Source organism: Oryx dammah, unplaced genomic scaffold (assembly GCF_014754425.2).
Source record: "Oryx dammah isolate SB20612 unplaced genomic scaffold, SCBI_Odam_1.1 HiC_scaffold_21, whole genome shotgun sequence".
NCBI classification, from domain to species: domain Eukaryota; kingdom Metazoa; phylum Chordata; class Mammalia; order Artiodactyla; family Bovidae; genus Oryx; species Oryx dammah.
This window is the reverse complement of record NW_024070205.1, coordinates 8,867,700-8,880,775: the sequence shown is the minus strand read 5'-3', so window position 1 is coordinate 8,880,775 and position 13,076 is coordinate 8,867,700. Positions and strand designations below refer to the sequence as shown.

Genomic DNA, 13,076 nt, shown 5'->3' with positions numbered 1-13,076 from the left:
TCAGTCCCATAAAGATGCCTTTTTCTTTTTTTTTACCTGTAGATTGATGACTACCACATCCTTTTTGCAATAAAGGCATTTTTCCTCTCGAAACTGGCAGTATGCGCTCAGATGCTCTTTCAGATCTTTGCGAAGGACTGGCTCCCGACAGTTTTCATTAGAGCACTGCACAGGCTGGAACAGGCAGTGCTGAAGGTGGTCCTGCAACAGGCAACAACAGGCCAGTGGGGCACACTGAGCAGGGCACTGGGAAGGCGAGCGGCTGCAAGGCCTGGGGAGGGCGGAGGCGGGGAGGACCCCAGGGTAGCAGGAGGACAGCTGGGAGGGCGGGGGGGGGGACCACCTGCTGCCTCTGCTGAGAACAGGGCAGGGAGAGGGCCGTCTGCACGGAGGCTGTGAAAGCCAGCCTGGTCTGGAGGACAGGGCTTCGAAGATGGGTGGTGAAGGAAGCATGCTGAGTTTATCTTAGATCTACTAACTTGCTCACATTCTCAGGTTAGTCCTTGAACTTCTTCCTAGTGCTGCCAATTAATTTACCAGCTCCTCAAGGTCATTTCTTTTGTGCGCCCTCCATGCCCACCCCCAGCACCAAGTCCAAATCTCTGCCTTCTGTTGTTGTTTAGTCGCGCAGTTGTGTCCAGCTCTTTGCGACTCTGTGGACTGTAGCCCACCAGGCTCCTCTGCCCATGGGGATTCTCCAGGCAAGAATATTGGAGTGGGTTGCCATGCCCTTCTCCAGGGGATCTTCCCGACCCAGGGATCAAACCTGCATGCTGAGCATTGGCAGGCGTTTTCTTTACCACTGAGCCACCAGGGAAGCACCGGGTAGTAAAAACTGAAACAGAGGGCTGAGAGGGAAGAAGAGAAGGCCAGCTCCTAAGTAAGCGAAGGAAGGGGAAGGACTGGAGGAGGGAAAGAGAGGGAGGGGGAGCTGTCCCAGAAGCAGTAAAGCAGAGCAGTGAGAGGGATTCAGGAATCAGAATCCCGGGCCCAGGAGAAGCTTGGCTCGGCCTCGTCAAGTCGGGAGACATGCTTAACCAGCACATTAGAAAATGATGACATGGACAACGTTCGGTCCAGTGTTGCTCATGTTACAGACTTTTACAAGCAGGCAAGTCTCAACAAGACCTGGGGATAACACTGCAAGTTCCTGTGATGCTGACAAGGTATCAGAATCCTCGTGGGCTTGTTTCCCCACCACAAGATCCTTTAAAACAGGGCTGACAAGCTACAGCCCTTGGGCCAAACCTGGCCCACTACTTCTTTCTGTAAAGAAGGTGTAACTGAGAACACCCACACGTATTTCTTCCCATGTTGGCTACGGCTGCTTTCCCTCCAAGATGGGAGAGTCAGGCAGCTGCAACAGACACTGGCTGGCAAAGTTTGAAATATTTTCTGTCTGGCTTCTGAGAGAAATAGTTTGCTGACCCCTCCTCTGAAGGGGCAAAAAAAAAAAAGGCACATAGGTTTTCTACAGGAGGTAAATAAACATTATAGCTCTTCTCCTTTGCCTCTAGTAATGACAGTGACAGCTGAAATCTACATCCTCTCCAAAATTCACGGATGCTACCCCTCAGCTGTCACCAAAACAGTCAACATTCATCAAGACTCTGCATCCTGTGAAATCCTACAGCTTACCACACAGGTGACAGAGAACAGAGAGTAAGAGGCAATATTAATATGAAAGAAACAGGTGAAGAGAAACCATCCACTATTCTCCAGAAGGTGATGATCTGGTCACGAGAGCTGACCAATGGCCATTTGAGCCTCATTTCCTTCTCAGGCTTAGTGACAACCAAGTTGGTCAAGGGACCCTACTGTAGGACCTGGCTATCAAAACAGGTGGTGAGGGACTGTCTCAGGAAAACACAAAAACCTTCCGTGAACTTTCAAAGAAATTCTTGGGTTAACAGGGAAATCGTCTCCACATTTCTGAGCTCAGTGCCTGGGGGTTTGGAGGAATGCTGGGGAAAGGACTGGGTCACTAGAAATACATTCCACAGCGTGGGGTGGGAGGAGGGGAGCGGAAACTTGCTGCAGTCTCCAAACAGTTCCCTGGAAGCGAGAGACGCCTGCCTCATATTCTGATGGAACCTGACCTGGGCTCGCTCTGGCAAGGCCGCGCTTCCTGCTTCCCATTTAATGGCTTTCTGCTGATGGATGGGAGAGTAACGGAGGGCAGTTTTATCTGAAAGGAACTTGACATCCCTTCACCCCCTCTATACCTTGTTTGCCCGCATCTCTTACCCATGCTTCACCTTCACACTGCATCCCAGCTCTGTTCTGGTCTGTGTCATCTTCCTTTAGGTCATAACTTCTAAGAGAGCAGGCCCATAGCAGCCAGGAAACACCCACCCAGCACCTGAAATGCTCCCCAGCAGGGACCCCTTACAACTATGTCTTTCTGCAGTCATGCCCTGGAATCCCAAGTCCTTCACAGTTTTCCAAAATGTGTCCTTGGCTCGACCGTTTCTTTTACCCAGCATGTCCCATTCTCTTTTGAATCAATGAACCCTGACCTGTAATTCAAGGTCTAGCACACATTGGTATGTTCTCCATGTGTTCCATACAAAATGAATCTCTTCTTGTGAGATTCATTTCATACCTTAGCCCTTGGCATGCTACACTGTAGCCAACGGTATTGCTGGACAAAAATTCTCTGACGGCCACCCACCAAAACCCTGTACACGCTTAGCCCAGGAACTGACACATAAAAATGTGTTCAGTACATGACCCTGGAAAATGACAGACACTGTTCATGAGTAATACCAACCTGGTATCGTCCCAGAGTAATCTTGGCATTACATCTGGGAGCATTTTTGCAAAACACATACAAATTGAGGACTTCCCTTTTGCAGCAGTTGTCTTTAAACACCTAAAAGATAAACATGATAGATTCACACACTCCAAAGCTTTAGAGCAACGTGAAGGAATCTATTATTAATTTGGTCTTCAGTTCATCTCAAAAGTTGGTTGGAAACTTCCAGTCAGTGGTTGGAATGGAAATACCAGGTTCGCCACCATATAAGAAAAGACTGTCTCAGATACATCTGACAGGCCACCAAACATACAAGCCAGGTAATTCAATGCTTACTGCAGTAGGCTGAAGCTGGGGGAAATCTGATGGTGAACTTGACCCCACATGCTCAAAGGTCAGGAGGTGGGGCTGTGGATGGGGGCGATGCTTTCCGCTTCCTGTCCCAGGGTAAACGTATTAGTCATCAGGTGGTATCACTGAAGCTCTGCTGACTTATGTTTCAGCACAAGCCAGAGGTTGGCAAACTTTCTCCGTAAAGGGTCAGAGAGTAAATTATTTTCAGCTTTGTCACCTACATTGCGATGTCCTCTGTTGTCACTATTCAGCCGTGCTGTACACAATACTTAAGTGAATGGGCATGCCTGTGTTCCAATAAGATGTTATTTATGGGCACAAATGTGAATTTCATATGATTTTCACATGTTACAGAACAGTATTCTTTTGATTTATAAATTTTTACTTTGAAATAGACTCACAAGAAGTTGCAAAAATAGTACAGAGTTCCTGTGTACCCTTCTTTTGATTTTTTTCAATGATTTAAAAATATAAAAGCCATTCTTAGCTCACAGGCCATACAAAAACAGGTGGCAGGCTGGATCAGTCCCAACAAATCCCACGTTGTAGTATGCCAACCCCTGGCTAGTGGGTGAGGCAGACACAAGTACAGCTAGGCATATGGAAAACACATTATAAGAGCAAAGAGAAGGCACACGTACCTTTGACTAAAAGGACAAATAACCCACTTTAAAAAATAGGGAAAGGATTTGAATAGAAATCTCTACAAAGAAGATATCCAATCAGCCAAGCACATGAAATAATGCTCCATGTCATCAAACACTAGAGCATCAAAACCATGAGGTATCTCTTTATAACTGCTGCTGCTGCTGCTGCTAAGTCGCTTCAGTCGTGTCCAACTCTGTGCGACCCCACAGACAGCAGCCCACCAGGCTCCCCCATCCCTGGGATTCTCCAGGCAAGAACACTGGAGTGGGTTGCCATTTCCTTCTCCAATGCATGAAAGTAAAAAGTGAAATCGCTCAGTCGTGTCTGACTCTTAGCGACCCCATGGACTGCAGCCTACCAGGCTCCTCCATCCATGGGATTTTTCAGGCAAGAGTAGTGGAGTGGGGTGCCATTGCCTTCTCCTCATAACCACTAGGAAGGCTATAATAAAAAAGATGGACCACAACAAATTTTGGCAGGGATCTAGAGAAATTAGGAACTTTCATACCTTGCTGGAAAGAATACTGCTTTGGAAAACAACCTGGCGTTTCCTCAGAATGTTAAACATAGAGATATCACATGACCCAGTCATTCGGCTCCTAGGCACATACCCCAGAAACATGCACACTTTAAAGGCAAATTTTATGGTATATCCATTGTATCTCAATAAAGCTATTGTTAGACTTAATAAAAGAAAGTTTGAGAGATGAAACAGATGAGAAAGTGAATTGGAGGAAATAGGATGTTTCATTTCTGCAAGCAACTCATAGTAACTGGAGCTCGGATAGAAAGAGGGTAAAGAGGATGTGGGGGAAAAGACCTGGGGATTCAGTAGGGACCCAAACACTCCTCTCTCGAACAGGGGTGGGACTGGGGTCCAACCTGACCACACATCAGAGGAATCTGGACTCCAAGGAAGGGTCCCCCTCCTGCTCTCCTGCTCCAACTCCTCTGTCCAGTTCAACCCAGGACACTGGCTGCTCCATCCCAAACCAGGGATCGTCTTACCTCCTGAGATTTGATCACCTCCTTATCTACAGGGCAGAGTGGGACTGCGTCCAGTTCTCTGCAAAGAAAAATCAAAATGAAGCCAGAGTTAAGGGTTGACCTCAACAACCTTTCTAAGAGCAGCCCCAGCGCTCCAGCCACACTTGACCTCCTGAAGTTCCCCCTGGGCAGGCCAGGCCCATCTTTACTCACGCTGTTCCCTCTTTCCAGAAGGGGCCCTCTGGTATCTCAATTTCAGCACCTCCTCAGTGAAAGTCCTGAAAGTCCCATTCATCCTCCAGGATGTGAGTCCAAGAGGGAGTCCCACAGGCAGTCAGATGTTCTCTGCCAACATTCCCTTGGCGGTCCTATGCTATCACACTGTACCACCACCTGGCTCCTCCACTAGAATAGAAGATTCTAGAGGGTCTTGTTTCACGCTGAACCTCTAACTCTTCACCTCTGTGCCCTGCCTCAAGGCAGGGGAAGGTCAGGGTGCCTACAAGAAAGACCCTCTTGGGAGACAGGTCCTTCCCCGTGTAGACTATGCGCCAAAGTTGGCCCTCACGTGCAAAACAGGTGTGGTCTGAGTTTTAAGAAAAGGTGACGATCAATAGGATAGTGGGAAGAAAATGAAGGTTATACTCCTCAGGCTCTCAGAGAAGGGCCCTGGGAAAGCCCGTCCTCGTATTTGTGGTTCTGTGGGCAACCATAGCAACTCCTGAAACCCTGATGGTAGTTGAGCGGCCACAGACGCCTCCCGGGAACACGCTGGCCGCTGCTGGCCAGAGCTCACCTCAGGGACAGCATGCAGTGGTGGCAGAAGCGGTGCCCACAGCCCGTCTGGTGGGGGTTGTGTAGCACGGAGTGGCAGAAGGCACACTTGTAGCGCTCTTCTAACCGCTCCACAAACTGGTACTCCATGTCGGGCTCGAAGTCCAAGGAAATGGAGTTGCCAGAATTCTGGCGGGTGAAACCACAGGGCACACCTCCTTGCTCCTCAGAATAGGCCATCCTGGGGGTCAGAAGAGAAGGAAAACTCAGCATGCAAGCACCAAAGCCACTGGAGCCATCGGGTGCTTTAATCATTTGCTCCCCTAATTGGTGAACATCACCCGCAGGGTCCTTCTGCCGTGACTGTGTAACAGTGACAACCTCCTACCACTGGAGGGCTCCCGCAGCAGGGAGCTAGATGGCTTTGGGGTGCTCTGGTGGGAGGCTAAACCAGATGACTTCGAGCAGTGTTGCATGAGACTTCAGCTCTTTGCCCATCAAAGAGCTAAATTATCCTTCAGTGGGCTACATGCTTGGACAAAATAGAGCCAAGTGTTAACTACATTCTGAATAAACTCGTTATGGATTTTTCTTCCACTCAGTTAAAACTGAAACAAATGTGTTGACAAGCAAGAATCTTGCACGCCAATATATTTCTTGCAAAATATATAGATATATCACCACCACCAAGCCACACCGTTTCTCACCTGAGCTGAATAAAAGCCCATTAATTGCTTTTCCTTCCAATCTATTCTCCATACTATAGTCAGGGTGATATTTTCCCAAAAACACTAGGAGGGAAGGTTATCCCTTCATCATTCCGTAGCTTCCCAGGGCTTTTTCGTTAAAGCCCACAGTGCTAAGCATACTCCTCACTCAGTAGCTTCCTGGGTGTCCCCTCCCCTTGCTTCATGTACTCCAGCCACACAGGCTTTCTTTCTAATATATCATGCTGTCTTTAGCCCCAGGGCCTTTGCACAAGCTGTTGCCTCTATGCTTCCCCCCATCCCCTTCCATTCCTCTTTACTTAGTTTACTCACATTCGTGTTTCAAATTTCAAGTTTCATATTCTCAGGTAAGCTTTCTCTTTTCTCCCTAATCTGTTAGGAGGCCAATTCACTAGTCTGTAAAACACTTAAAGCTTCCAAGGAGTAGCTGGGAGTTATGAGTAAAGGTATGTGTGAGGGGTGGAATTTTTGCTATATAATTCTACTGAATTTTTGGACATGAATATATTACCTATCCAAAAATTTAAAAATATACAAAACCAAAACACTATTCACCCACTGTTGTGTCTATCATAGAACCAGGTTCTTTCCCTTCAGAGCAATGCTTGATTTGAGACTGGATATGCATTTTATTTATATCTATGGTCCTCCGTGACAAACAGGTAGCATCTGGTCTTGCTCACTGTTGCGTTTCCAGTCCATAGCACCAAGACAGGCGTGGAGAACAACTCACCTATTTGCTGAATTAATGTTATTGAATGGAATTTTTTTTCAAAACCTTCAACAGGGCAGCTATAAGCAGCGTTGGCCTCTAACACAGTGATTCTTTTTTTTGGTGGTGGGGGTGGGGGGGTTGTAATAGGGGAGGGAAATTAAGAGGTACAAACTTCCAGTTACAAAAATAAATGAGTCATAACACAGTGATTCTTAATCTTTTCTGAGCAAGGATTCCCCCAACCTTTGAAAATCTAATGAAAACTCTAGACCCTTCTACCTATGAAATAGCACAAACACCTCACTCCTGGACCTTTAAGGACCCTGGGGACCCCCACTTGTGGTCCATAGGTTGACAAGAGCTCTGCCTGCCCCACAGGCATGCTGCTACCCTTGGCCCAGTGCCAGGAGTGATGCTCTCTGTGTCCACAAACGGTGAGAGTATGGGTGGTCCTTGGCGAAAGGACAGGAGTGACGTCCTTCTGTGTGGTTGTGGTACAGGAAGGCCTGGCCTTCAGGCTTGCTTGCTTTGGCCTGTTCTCGGGATCCCTCATGAGTCTCCTGTAGCGGATGAAGTCAGCTGGGTCTGGGAGCAGCTGTGTGTGGCCTGACCACATCGGTGGGAGAGGAGCAGCCTCACTCAACCTTCAGCTCTGCCCAGGTCAGCTGCAGGCCTGTCTCACTGCTGCCGTGGCCTAAACCTGGGCTGTGGCCCGGGCAAATGGAGCAGAGAAAGTAACTGACCTCTTTCAGCAAATCAAGCTTTCTCTCTGGACAAGCTTGGCAGACCAGGGGATTTTTTTTTTTCTCCCCCTTATCCTGGAGTTTAAGACCAAAGTTCCACCTTTCTCCTCTCTGTATGTGTTTCCTACAGAACTTCAAGGTGGCAGGTGAGCAGACCAAGATGTGGTTGTTCCCCTTTTAACGTGGTTTACTCTTGAGATTTAACAAAATTTTAGTTATGAAGATAAAGAGACACAGCACTTGATCTACACACATGACCTGATAACCAAGACTGGAGAACCTATCCCAACTGCCCTGAGCAGCCCTGTGTCATCTAGTCCCAAGCAGGAGGACAGCTCGCATTCTCTGCCCCTGGAGGACCCTCTCTCGAGACCAGGCTCATGTCTGAGCCATACAGCATCAAATTTGGGCCCTCACAGAGATACCCTAAAGCAGCAGGCCTGTTCAACTCCAGAACAAGGCAGGAGGATGTACAAAACGCAGTTAGAGTTCCCCTCCACCACATTCTCTCCTCTTTCTTAGCACAAGAATCTAATGCACTCATCTGTGTGTCTGTCCATCTTTCTCTATTTTCCACTCAATTTTGTTAGGAACCCAAAGCCACTCCACAAAATAAAATCCCTTAAGAAATTTGAGGACACCAAAGAGATTTTGCTTATGTGGGTTTTATGTATTAATATTTACCATATTTGAGATTAAAATTGAGAAACTAAAAAAAACTCTTTAATTAATTAATTCACTTTAAGATAACAATGGGATGGATTTCCCTTGTGGCTCAGATGGTAAAAAATCTGCCTGCAATGCAGGAGACCTGGGTTCAATCCCTGGGTCAGGAAGATCCCCCGGAGAAGGGAATGGCTTCCCTGGTGGCTCAGTGGTAAAGAACTTGCCTGCTAATGCAGGAGACATAAGAGATGTGGGTTCAATCCCTGGGTTGGGAAGATCCCCTGGAGGAGGGCATGGAAACCCACTCCAGTATTCTTGCCTTGAGAATCTCATGGACAGAGAGACCTGGCGGGCTATAGTCCACAGGGTCACAAAGAGTTGGACACGACGGAAGTGACTTAGCACACAAGCACACAAGATCATAATGAGCCAGTTATATGTTAACATAAATCATATTTTTATAAAAAATAATCATTTTCCAAAAGAAAAAAATTAGTTGGAAGAGTGGCATTTATATTTTTGCACATCTCTGTTTGGGCTTAAGAGAAGATAGCTGGATATTCATATCTACTCTGCGTTCAGTGTTGCATTATCACATGTCACGTAGCTTCTGCACACTCATAAAAGGAGAGTAAAAATGGAAAATGACATCTTAGTATTATTATGCAGACAATTTGCCCATGCAGATCCCCTGAAAGGGTCTCAGGGAGCTCCAGGCAATGGTGTGGTGGTAAATGCCAAACATCTGCTCTCCGTGGGGAAAAGTTGCAAGTGAAAGTTGTCAATTCTATGGCAAAACATACCTGAATGACGTACGAGCCCATTGGCTGTAGGAAGCCCATGTCCTAGTAACAGCCACTCCAGTACCCTCAGGGCCCCTGAAGTCCACTTTGGGGACTACTGCTCTATCAGGCTGCCCGGTGGCCTGCCCCTTGTCAGTCTTTATTCTGACAGGCCCAGCATGTGACCCTCACAGATAGTCTCCTTCCACCTGCTGAATGGCCCACAGAGGACCACTCACCCTACCACTGTGTGTCTGGCCCGGTTCTGGTCAGTATGCCTAGGTCATCCACTGACCTTGTTCACTCTCCAAGATGTTGTCTTGTCCAATATATGTCCTCAAGCAATCAAATTTTCATCTCATTCAGTTCAGGTCAGTTGCTCAGTCGTGTCCGACTCTTTGTGACCCCATGAATCACAGCACGCCAGGCCTCCCTGTCCATCACCAACTCCTGGAGTTCACTCAGACTCATGTCCATTGAGTCAGTGATGCATAGACACACAAAAAAATAAGCACTTGTGTTCTGCTATACAATAAGGACTTGCGATGTTTCAGGGCAATGATCTTAGCCAAGCAGAACCAAGCAGTAAATTTTCCCAGGGCAGGGTCTGTCTCCTTCCTTGGAAGCTCCATCAGGCCTGTGACTCAGCTCCAAAAATGGAATTGATGCACTGTGCTTGCTGACGTTAGAGAGCCCCAATAATAGAACTATAAAGGCTGATGTTTCTCTGTCTAACAAATACATTTCTCTAACCACTTCAACATTTCCAGCTGGCACGCTGTCATCCCTAGGAGGTTATTTAGTGGAAATGAGTAAGAGCTCCATTTTATTAAAATCTTTCCCCTCTGGGTATAATAGCTTATGTAACAGGAACAGCCAAAGATTTCAGTTCTTATAAATAAAAAAAAAATCATCAAAATTACTTTTAGAGCTTGTATATCTCCTTACTGCAGTAAACACTGCCTTATTCCTGCCATCAATGGAATTATAATGGTCCTCCTACTAAAGAGTTATTAACTCAAACCAAAAAAGACAAGAGAAAATTACATCCCATCTGCTCCCTAAGAACTCATACTGAGTTGCTTTTAAATGTTATTTTTAAGCTTCATAAACTGATGCATCTTTTAGCTGAGAATTTTCTAGAAATTCCAAAGACAGTCTGTGATGTCGCTATTTAAATTATTTTCTCCCTCTTCCCCTTCCTCCCTTCCCTTCTTTCTTCCTTTCTTGAGATGCTTTGTCATCTGTTTTAATATCTGGTAGATCCCGGGCCTCAACTCGACCCCACTGTTCTTCTTCACTTAGATATGTCTTCTTATTCATTTTTGGGGGACACATAATAAATAAACTAACATTCTGAAACAGCATGCATTTGGCTTTTAGTTAGAATCAAAAGGACACAAGTCTAGCAGAATTCAGTCTTGGGTGTAACAAAAAAATAGGAAGGTCTGTGTCTGTCTGTCCACACTATCTCCACAGTCTCCCAGCATATCATATAGATTAATGAAGGTTTGGAAGACTCAGGAATGCTTCTATATATCATGTTTTACTTCATAATACATAAGCCCAGGAACTGTCTTCAGGGTTTTCAATTTCTGATCCTTGAAAATTCAAGATCAAATCCAAGAGTGCAAAGGGCACTGGACTGGAGACCTGGGCTCAAGCCCTGCTCTGCCACTCACTTGCTGTGACACAGCGGGGAGACACCCCATGGCTTCCTTGTTTGTACATGCCTGTATGGACTCAGCACCTACATGCCCCAGGTTGGGTCCTGAGAACACGTAGACCTGTGACAACACGTCTGTCCTTGAGGGTCTCCAAGAGGAGCAGCGGAAATCAGACCCGGGAATGATACATGACAACACTTTGGAGGCAAGTCCCATCAAGAGAGATTTAAACAAGCTGCTGGAGCCCAGGTGAGAGGTAGCTAACACTTTCTGAGGTGTGTGCTGATTCCAGAGAGAAGAAAACATCCCCACTGGTCTTGCAGGAGGAGGCATTTTCTAAAATGAAGGAGATAAAACCATTTCCCAGAGGGTATCACAAAGGTCTGGAGCAGTTTAATGATTAACTGTAGCTGAACTTGGAATTAGGGGAACACACCAATCACCTGCCTGTTCACTCTCAGATCCACCCTCTGCCCTGGTCTGCACTGTGAAGGGAGCTGCCCCCAAAACACTGTTTACAGGGTTCTCTGGCTTCTGGCTCGGTTCAGCCAAGGCAAGACACTGGCAGGAGACTGCAGGGTGGGAGGAACGGAGACGTAGACCGTTGTCCCCTAATCCCTCGGTGCTGGGCAGCATCACAACAGTGACTGGGCTCCTCTGTGGCTTTCATCCCCACCAATGGCCGCCCTCTCTGTGGACGAGCTCTAGCAGACAGGTCCCCAGCTCCTAAGCTCTGGAAACACCATCTCCTCTCTTCGGCCTGTTCGCTCTAAAGCGGGTGGGCAGATTCCCGCTGTGAGTCCTCTTAGAGGGGTCTCACTCCAGCCTCTGTGTGGCTTCCCAGTTTCGCCGTCCCCCGTCGTGGAGCCGTTTCCTGTGCAACCGAATCCCCTTCCGGGAGCGCCTCGCGAGGCGCCCGTGAGAGGCGTGTGGTGAGCGGGCAGGGCAGGCCGTGAAGGCTGAGGGGGTGCCGGTAAGGAGTCCCGGTTTTCACTCCATGGTTTTCATCTTTGGGTGGATGACAGACAGAGAAGACGGGCCCAGGCGGGGAGCTGAGAAGAAGCACCACAACGGGCCAAAGGAGGATGACGATGGCCTGATCTAAGGCAGGGGCAGACAGGAGCCATGTTCGTGAGCCGTTTCTGAGAAAAAATGCATAGATTTCCGAAACGGGTCTGATGGAAGGGCTGCGGGAGAGGACACGGAGGAGGACCTGCGGGTTGCAGTGCGGAGGACCGAGTGAGGAGGGCACCAATGAAACAGGAGGCAGGACAGAAGCAGAGCAAGTGGAGAATGTGGGGAGAGACAGCCAGGGCCAGCCTCAGGGCAACGGGAGTGACTCAGACCAGCCGACCTCTAACGACTCTTCCACCATAAACTACGTGGTTCAGAAGAATGGCCACATTTTCTCTGGGCTAAGGATAATTGTTTTAGAATTGCCCAAGGTCATATATATATATATATTTACCTTTGATTTATATATATTTATAATATATATAATTTATATATATATTATAAATATATAATATATATATTTATATAATAAATAAATTATATATATAATTATATATATAAATATATAAAATCAAAGGTAAATATATATATATACACTTACTCCTTGGAAGAAAAGTTATGACCAACCTAGATAGCATATTGAAAAGCAGAGATATTACTTTGCCAACAAAGGTCTGTCTAGTCAAGGCTATGCTTTTTCCAGTGGTCATGTATGGATGTGAGAGTTGGACTGTAAAGAAAGCTGAGCGCCGAAGAATTGATGCTTTTGAACTGTGGTGTTGCAGAGCCTCTTGAGAGTCCCTTCGACTGCAAGGAGATCCAACCAGTCCATTTTGAAGGAGATCAGCGCTGGGATTTCTTTGGAGGAATGATGCTGAAGCTGAAACTCTACTTTGGCCACCTCATGCGAAGAGTTGGCTCATTGGAAAAGACTCTGATGCTGGAAGGCATTGGAGGAAGGAGGAGAAGGGGACGACAGAGGATGAGATGGCTGGAAGGCATCACTGATTCAATGGACATGAGTCTGAGTGAACTCTGGGTGTTGGTGATGGATAGGGAGGCCTGGGGTGCTGCGATTCATGGGGTTGCAAGGAGTTGGACACGACTGAGTGACTGAACTGAACTGAATTGATATATATATATATAGGGTAAATATATATATAGTATATATATTTATTATATATTATAGATAAATATATAGATATATTTACCTTTGGTATATATATATATTTATTAAATA

The 13,076-nt window shown here is 46.7% G+C and overlaps 1 protein-coding gene across 2 annotated transcripts in view; it reads right to left on the bottom strand.

Annotated features, from left to right (window-relative positions):
- The window catches only part of TRAF5 (TNF receptor associated factor 5), a 45,234-nt gene that overhangs the window by 10,544 nt on the left and 21,614 nt on the right, over window positions 1-13,076 (bottom strand). For both annotated transcript variants that reach the window (XM_040263107.1, XM_040263106.1), the window contains exons 2-5: window positions 5,544-5,762; window positions 4,769-4,826; window positions 2,774-2,875; window positions 37-201 (exon numbers count right to left, since the gene is read on the bottom strand). In XM_040263107.1, coding sequence (XP_040119041.1) covers window positions 37-201; window positions 2,774-2,875; window positions 4,769-4,826; window positions 5,544-5,761 — 543 coding nt within the window. In that variant the 5' untranslated portion in view covers window position 5,762. The remainder of the gene's footprint in view (window positions 1-36; window positions 202-2,773; window positions 2,876-4,768; window positions 4,827-5,543; window positions 5,763-13,076) is intronic.